The sequence below is a fragment of the Vitis vinifera genome, chromosome 18, assembly GCF_030704535.1.
Source record: "Vitis vinifera cultivar Pinot Noir 40024 chromosome 18, ASM3070453v1".
NCBI lineage: Eukaryota > Viridiplantae > Streptophyta > Magnoliopsida > Vitales > Vitaceae > Vitis > Vitis vinifera.
In genome coordinates this window covers 7,873,986-7,882,946 of record NC_081822.1, presented here as the reverse complement: position 1 = coordinate 7,882,946, position 8,961 = coordinate 7,873,986, and the positions used below count along the sequence as shown (strand labels likewise).

At 40.5% G+C, this 8,961-nt stretch overlaps 1 protein-coding gene across 1 annotated transcript; it reads left to right on the top strand.

The window, feature by feature from the left end:
• Positions 1-4,846: 4,846 nt before the first annotated feature.
• On the top strand, positions 4,847-7,926 carry LOC100252320 (uncharacterized). Its single transcript, XM_002285082.4, has 3 exons — positions 4,847-5,821; positions 6,493-6,837; positions 6,928-7,926. The coding sequence occupies exons 1-3, from the start codon at positions 5,390-5,392 to the stop codon at positions 7,558-7,560; spliced, it is 1,410 nt and encodes a 469-aa protein (XP_002285118.1). The 5' UTR covers positions 4,847-5,389; the 3' UTR covers positions 7,561-7,926.
• The last annotated feature ends 1,035 nt before the right edge of the window (positions 7,927-8,961 follow it).

The following is an 8,961-nucleotide window of genomic DNA, read 5'->3' as shown; positions in this document are numbered from 1 at the left end:
ACCATGACCTTCTATAATGACTTATAAGAAGAATATTTCTAGTGGAACCTCTTTCACAATCCTTAAAGAGATAATTCACTAATAGACCGAAGGATAAGTAATTCGACTCATTTACATCCAAATCATGAATGTTTACGAAGCTTTTTTACCAACTCATAGCTCACATTTATTGTATCATTGGCTCATATGTGTCAACATTGCCAAATCTTTTTGTCTAAGGCATGCTCAACCCATGTTGTGAATCATAATCACCTTTTATGGCATTGTATCCATCAATTATATCACATTCAAGATATTGCACTCATGCCTATATACAAGTAGGACTTATTATCACACAATATTATTCTCTATAGTCCATATAATGTGTAGTTGCTACTTCAATACTATTACTACATTTAGAAATAGTCACTCTTATCGTAAAAGTTTTTTAAACCGATTACACAGATGAAGATAGACATCATAGGTGCTCTGACAAGCACAATATAGATTTTCTTTAATCATAGAAAATCCTAAAAAGTATTCCATCACTTGGAAACTCATCTTAGTGCTTGTACCCCAAAGGAAAAATAGTAATGCAATGAAATCCCATACTTAAACTTCTGGCTGCCGACGCCTAACACCAATAGAACTCATTCATATGAAGTGATGTGCTACCAAGCCTCTCATAAATCCTCATTTATCCCCTTATCATGGCACATCGACTTGAATATAACACAGTGGTCCTCACCCCTTTGGAGGCCGCTGTTTAACCAGGCCCATCAATCCTCAAAACTCAAGAATGAAACTTAATTAACCTAATTTCAATCATGCAATCATCAATTCCAAGTTGAAGGCTAGAAGCATCCCATAGGTGATTGTGGGCCTGTTGTTCCTGACTACTCAAAAGGATTGGCAAGGCCGAACAGATGTCCTAGAACACGTCCAAAAACAGTCTTGGCCTTTATCAGTGAAATAAGCAGGCCCAGTACCAAGTTTAACTTCCGCTCACTTCCAAACCACATATTTGATATTTCCAAACAAAAAAATTGGATAGACAAGATCACCAATAGATTCTGTGGCCAGAGCTTTATTCAGTATTTTTGGAGAACTTCCGGTACACATGACCCTATTTCTCAAGTAGCGACTAAACTTATGGCCAATTTTGATGGAAAGGAACAGAAGATGGAGGAGAAGAAAATTTTGAAAAGCAGCGATGTTAGGTTTGGCGGGGAGTTCCGAGAACTTATGGTCAATTTGAGTTGATCTCGGGGAAAATTATTTTGGAGGTCACCCTCAGTCAATCTAAGAGTCACTGGTGTCATGCTACCTTCTGAAAGTGGGTGTAAGTTTACGGTAAGCTGTAACCAGTCCCATGCAAGATTTGTTATGACTTAACGGAGGACTCAAAGCCAAGCCTACATTTTACATGGTTTTGGTTAAGAATGTCTAGTCTTATGGAACCAGCTAATCTTTGAAAGAACAAGTAGCCAATGCCCTTGCCATTGGCAAAATGCAAAAAGGCTCATGTGCAATGAGTAACTGTGACGATACTCTTAATTGGGATTGGGCACTAAAATTAAAAATCAAGTATCGGATTCTTGAGTGGCATGGAACATATATGAATGAATCTAAGGATTAGGGCCAAGCAGCAGCACCCTTGTTGATAAAAAATGCAAGGCCCATCAGGGGCAAAGCAAACCCTGATGGTCTAGTGTACACATTGGAATCTCTGTTATTATGGGTTCTGATGTTTCCCATATTTCCATTTTGATTGCTGGTTTTCATCCGTGGAACTAGTTTCCGCATTTTCACATGGCTTGCCACCTGAGGTCCCAACATCCCTACACACTTTGAAAGACTGATGTGAAAACGTACACAGATTTTGAAATGTGAAAGCAGCTTGATTAGGTTTTAATGAAATAAGTTTTTAAAGTAATCCAAAGTCAATGTGCTTCTAACTTCTTTTTACTTTTTCTTTGGTCATCACATCGGTCACAGTATAGATTTGTCTGAATCTCATTCTTAGGTGAGAGGTGGTAAATGTGAGAGCCTTGCCCCAACAACAAGGAATAGTAGGACTAAAAATTCAAGTGTAACGTCCCAACACCCAAGTGGGGTTCACTTCACCTTGGAATTTATTTGCTTCATTTAGAGAAAAGCTCCATTGACCAACCATACCCCATACCCCATACCCCACCGCCCACCTAACGAAGCCCACGGTAAACTCACATAAACAATAATGGCAAACCTATAGGGGATTCTATTTAATTGCCTAGAGACCCTTATCAACTTTGCCTAGAAGTTGATTCTCGAGTAAATCCAATATAAAGTATACAATCAATGTAGAAAAAGAGGCAATGATAAAAATGGAAATTCAGAAGATTAAGAATATGAAGGTAGGTAACATGCGGACCAAACTTGAAAAAAAACCAGTCTCAAATCACACAATTAAGAGTAATTTAATTTAGCGTTTGGCTCGTGTTTGTTTCTAAGTGGGTGTTGGAGGTTCCACCAATCTCATCTCATTATATTTAAGGAGTTCCAACGTTTCTTGAACTGTTCAAGAATCTGCAACACCCCAAGACCAGCCAAAATTTTTAAGAAACGATAGATCAAAACCCAGTATTCGCCAAATCTTTGAAAATCTGATACATGTGATGCTAGCAAAGCAATATCCTTTTTAATACTGAGAAGGGTCCAAAGCGCCGTTTGTCTTGTACCATATAACCACTCTGACCCAACTCGTGATCATCAGTCATCACAAGTGAAAAATATCAGATAGCCAGGATCAGTCAGGGAAGATGAGATTAGCTGAGAGTAAAAGCATCGAAGGGTACGCTGGCAGAATGGGGAAATGGCCAAGTGATAGAGATGTCTTGTTCATTTGGCAGCATACGTGTAACGTGTTAGCTGATAAAGCTTCAAGGGTATCTCTTTTTAGTCCTTGACTTTGACTTTCTGGGTGGATACCTCTCTATTCTCGTAGCTCTCTTCCTATCCCTTCAACCAGTTATGGCGAGACTTCCGCCACTTTGGAGAAAGATATGTTGTTTAATCCTCAAAAAAATAGTCGAGATTGTAGGCTGTAAAGCATAGCCATCTACCTAGAGATACCCATTTCTTTAATGCCCATTTGCATCATAAACAGTTCCTTCTAATCAATCCCCACAGCTCTTGGAATGTAGTAACAGACGTGGAGGGTGTCATTACCCGTCTTTCTAACTAGAAAATTAGTAGTACTTCTTCTGCCATTTTTCCGTTCCGGAATCATTGAAACAGTGCCATAAAGAAAGAAAACATATACCCTTTATTTTCCTTTGCATCCACTTATTATGTGATAGCACCCAGCAGAGGTTTTGAGGATGTCTCGCATGCAGTCTTGTAATCATGAACAGGGTTTCAAAAAGGATTGCCAGTTTTCGTGTTAAATAGCTGTTTCTTTCCAATAATCCATTTGCTCCTCTCATGATACTTAGGATCTTGCAATCTTACAAAAATTTGATACAATTATGGAACATTTTTAACCGTTCAAAGAAATGTTCCTTACAAACATTATGAAATCGTATATATGGTTTTGGAGGATTCATCATTTGGAAATCTGACAAAATCATCTGAGCAGAAACTTTACCAATTTCAAGGTTCCTTCCCAAGTATAATGTGGTAACATCGGCTCAGATCTGGGTAGAATAACATGTTGATTTTGTGTTTTGACTTAGGTGAGAATTGGGAAGCCGTAGTTTGTCAGTTGGTCAAATAGTTTGGTTTTAATGGAGCTACTTGATTGCAAATTTACAATAATGGAGCACAAATGTTTTTAATCATTTGAACATGGCGAATGTTTATTAAGCAAGCCTCAATTATCTGCCATCATGAGCAGTACATGTGATTGGCATTGGCAAGTCATTGGTTGAGAAAGCAGCATCCAATTCAGTCAAAATTTTGCAGGCATGCCGTATCAGACTCCTGACTTATGACCCGCATGGCCAATTTAATCAACCAAGTTGGTAGTTTTCAGTGCAAAAGGGGAACGCTGAATTGAATAATTTAGGCATGTCCTTCTTCCTTCTCTCTATTTTTTTTTTTTTCAATGAAGAATTATCTTTAAGTGGAAGGTCAGACAAACCTTGGTGGCGCAATTGGCGCTGTGATTGAGGACTTGATGTGCAGAAACTATAGCCAAACCTCTGCCTTTTCAACCAAGAAAAGGAAAAAACTAAAGAGCAGTTGTACAAAAATCTGTTCAGTCAACCGACCCTATACCCTGGCTCCTGCATATTATATATATATAAAAAATACATTGTCTCCATATTGCTGGATGTACCAAATGGGATCTCTCCGAGAAGAAATTAATAATTGATTCAATTTTGCTTAGAGTGAGCTTCCTATGAGAATCACCTCTTTTATCATTCACAAACATTTTCCACAATTTTGGATATTTAGATCCCTCACATCAAAGTACATGAATGATTTGATCTTCAACTCCAATTTCATACTAGTCCATAAATATGAAGTGAGAAAATATATTAAACTGGCCTTCGCATCACTACAATAAGGTCACGGAATTCAACTACCCAGAGCACTCACTCACTCACCCGGTGGGACACACACCGAGTGGGAGATGCAGACCCATCACTCCGGCAGCGCATGGGATGATGAGCAGGGACGTTGGAATTCAAAAAATCGATTGTCCAAAAGGGTGGTCTCCTACTCTACCCGTTGGACGGTCCATGAGTGTCCCGGAGCTATCTAGTAAAAGGACCATACGCCCACCTCCCTCTCACCAATATCATGCACTGACCTTTCAACGCAAGAAATAAGAAATGTTATGAAACCCTCCACACATGCGACATCCATATAACATATACTGAAAGAGACCATATGAAATTATCATATAAACTCCCAAGATACAAGTAACCAAGGGCTAACAAGATTACATGACCTCAACATGTGACACCAACGAGATGATGATTGGATGAGGGTGGCATCCAGAGCCTGGAGCCCCTCCCAACCATGTTTATCAAGTGGGTCACGAGAAAGGTTTGTCAGTAGCTCGTCTTATTCCAATCGGTATCGAACCCAATCCCCCATTGGGCCAACCCGTCTCCCCACAAAGCAAAAAAAAAAAAAAATGGCGCAGAATGAAGCAACCACCTACTTTCCTGAATATTTGTTTGTCTGGTGTCCGTGTATATGAAAAGAGAATGGTTTGTTATTTAAATGAAGGGCTTATTATAAATCAAAGTAAAAATTTCCTTGTTGAAAACGGCATTCCTGTCTGCGCACAGTCGCTTTTCAGTGAGCTACTGAGTGTGTTGCTCCAATCTTCTCCTCAGAACCACAGAGAAGGCTTGGCTATATAGGGCTTTATTGGAGGTTGAATCTCTGTTTGGGTTTGTGGCTGGAGGCGAAAATGGAGAGAAAACAAGGGTTCTTCTCGGCACTGAAGCAAGAAGTGGTGAGAGGCTTGTCGCCAGGGAGGTCGAGAGCGAGGTGTGAGTCACCCATGTCGCGCCTGCGGCGGAGGAGTAAGAAGCAGAACCAAGTGCCGCAGCCGGATCTGTTGATTGGGAGATCCGGGAATCTGAGGCCGGTGGAGACACTGTCCCCATTGATGGAAGGGCCGGATCCGGAGGGGTCGGAGTGTGGAGATTCAAGAGTTGAAGGAGGGTGGGGGCAGTGGATGAAGGGTCAGCTGTCCAGGGCTCCATCGGTTTCGTCATCTGCTTACAAAGGGTCCGATGATCTGCGGTTGCTGCTGGGGGTCATGGGTGCACCCCTTGCTCCGGTTCACGTTAGCTCCACCGACCCTTTGCCTCATCTCAGCATAAAAAATACCCCCATTGTTAGTCTCTCTTACCGCAGTGCTAAATTTTTCTTTGCATTTCCTTTAGATATCTGTGCATGTCTCTTATTATAGTTTGATGTTCCTATAAAAAAACAAAAAAAAAAAATTCTTATGAATTTCTTTTCCACTTGAATGAGCCACCTGCAACCACATTTTTTTTCCCTCTCTTTTCTGGACATATTTTTGGTGGTCTAATTGTTATGTGAAAAATAGGATGTTGATTGTTTCATGAAAATAGGTACATTACCATCTGTCATGCATACACTTTTGCCTGTTGTCTTCACACTTCTGGCAATGCGTTCAATTTGGTTGTTCTGCAATTCATTGCTAGTTATTGTAGAGAAAAAGGAAGTTTTAGAACTTTCTTTTAGAGTCTTGTTGTTTGCGATTTACAGTTACCAGTGATAAATTGATGCCAATGGTATCTGCAACAGCATAATGTGAGTTACCATGGCTGATCTTTTTTTCTTATCTTTTCTTTTCTCTTCTTTTTGGGTAATCTAGAGTGTTAGGAGTTATTCTCCTCATATTTATTAAATCCCATAAGGAAGAAAGGAAATAGAAAGATCAACTCAGTAATCTGTATTTGGTCCACTTTTGAATTAACTTAAATCCCTTCTAAAAATGACTTCATACATTTTTTTTTCTCTTATGTGGGGTTGTTGCAGGAAACTTCATCTGCTCAGTACATATTACAGCAATATACAGCAGCTTCAGGTGGGCAAAAGCTTCAAAGCTCCATCCACAATGCTTATGCTATGGGAAAAGTGAAGATGTTAGCTGCTGAGTTTGAGACGGCTAACAAAGTCATAAAAACCCGGAATTCCTCCAAAGCTGCCGAGGGTGGGTTTGTGCTGTGGCAGATGAATCCAGACATGTGGTATGTAGAGCTTGCACTTGGTGGTAGCAAGGTTCATGCTGGTTCCAATGGGAATCTTGTGTGGAGGCACACACCATGGCTCGGTGCACACGCTGCAAAAGGGCCTGTTAGGCCTTTACGGCGAGCACTTCAGGTGAATTTTCCTGTACATTGGAATCTGATGATGCTTTGTCATTGTCTTGCTTATTGTGTTTTAATAATTTTGCATCCATTCTTTCTATAGGGTCTTGACCCGAGGACCACTGCAAGCATGTTTACCAATGCAAGATGCATTGGAGAGAAGAGAATCAATGGTGACGATTGCTTCATCCTCAAGCTGTGTGCAGATCCTGTGACACTGAAAGCAAGGAGTGAAGGGCCAGCAGAGATCATAAGACATGTTTTGTTGGGTTACTTCAGCCAGAAAACAGGACTTCTTGTTCATTTGGAAGACTCCCATTTAACTCGCATCCAAACTAATGGAGGCGATGCTGCATACTGGGAAACTACTATCAATTCATTCCTTGATGATTACAGGCCGGTAGAAGGAATTATGATTGCTCACTCAGGGCGTTCAGTAGTAACCCTTTTCAGATTTGGAGAAACTGCAATGAGCCACACTAAGACTAAGATGGAAGAAGCATGGAGCATCGAGGAAGTGGCATTCAATGTTCCGGGCTTATCACTAGATTGTTTTATTCCACCAGCTGAACTAAGATTTGGTTCTGTCAGTGAGTCTTGTGAATTCCCTCAGGGTGAGAGAGTAAAGACTGCTGTGGCCGCAGCAGCGGCTGCTGCTTATCGAGCCAAAGTTGCAGCACTGGAGAAGTCGCATGAAAGCAATGTCAATAAGATAATCTGGAAGATGGATGTTTAAGGAAGGGATAGGATTTCTGGCAAATTGTTCATACAGATAAGCTAGGTAGTTGGTATTTATGGACTGAGAATTTAGAGGGTAAATTGGTAAGGTAGGGACCTTCTTGTTTGACAAATTTTGGGTTGGATTCATGCCTCTCTGAATCTGTAAATAGAGCCCGATAATATTCGAGCTCAGAAGGAGACTTGAGTATGACCTCCCACAGACTACACCAACTAATCTAGCTGTGCATCATTGAGCCAATGAAGGTTCTTGTTTTTCTTTCCTTTCTTTTCCTGTCCTACCTTCCTTGTATGGATGTGTTTAAACCATGACATCAGTTGCTTATCCTTTATAATGATTTTATGAATCTTTTCTTCGAAAGCATTTACTTGTGTCACATGAGAATTGTTATATCTTTTGTCCTATTTTATTTTATTTTTGTAAAATCTGTTGTGAAGGCCTTCAGTGACAAGCATGGCTGATTGCATATCAGTGTCACATTAAATGGTAATGAGCAGTTTGTTTGAGCCTTGATGTGAGTCCTGAGCAGTTTGTTCCTATCATAGCAAAGATAAGAGAGTGGGTAGAAGTAATTTAAATGTTTGGTGGTGTTGGACATGCAACATTTCTTTGCTTTGATGGTAGGGGGGGTCTCTGGGTTCCAGAGAAGAAATTTTGGGGAAGTGGATAACCTCTCTCCCCAGCACCACACAAGGGTCATGCACAACTATGGTTCTGTAGCCCCACTGGTCTTTCGAATGGGCTTTCTGTTGTGAGGCATGATATGTGCTTATATGCATTCGCCTTCTTCCTCCTTAAATTTGAATAGACTTCTGTGTCCACCCTTCAATGCCTCCTTATCATTGGCATTATATGTAGGATTATATATGGGTTTTGGTTTTTGATCTTCTTCGTTTCTGGGGATACAAGATTGTGACACAGATGATAGGTGAAAACTGAGGTGAAGTGGTCCTTTACCCTCATCCCATCTGTGGCCAATGCTGGCGGCCACATATTGGTTCCCGGGTATCCACCCCATCCATCCTAGAATTTTTTTTAAAAATTTTCTATTGGATCAAATCCATTCTTTGGTTTGATCAGTGCTTGTTTGGGAAATATCACTAGGGCGTATAATTTGAGTATTAGAGAATTCCCCAATAATTTGCGGGTTCCCATCAGCTATCATGGTAATGGCGCTGCCTCCCTAGGGTGTTCAATTGAAAGGTCGGATGTCTTAATCAATGGTTTCAGCTACCAGTACTAGATGGGCCCTCTTGAAGGTGGATGAGCCTAGCAAAACAATTTGTCCCTGTCAATCTTCAGGACATTCTTGAACGTTCAATTTTCAGAGTAATTTGTCCGTAGTTTAATTTAATCTTTTTACAATTATTCCAACTCCTGTCCAAGTACCAGCTTTGT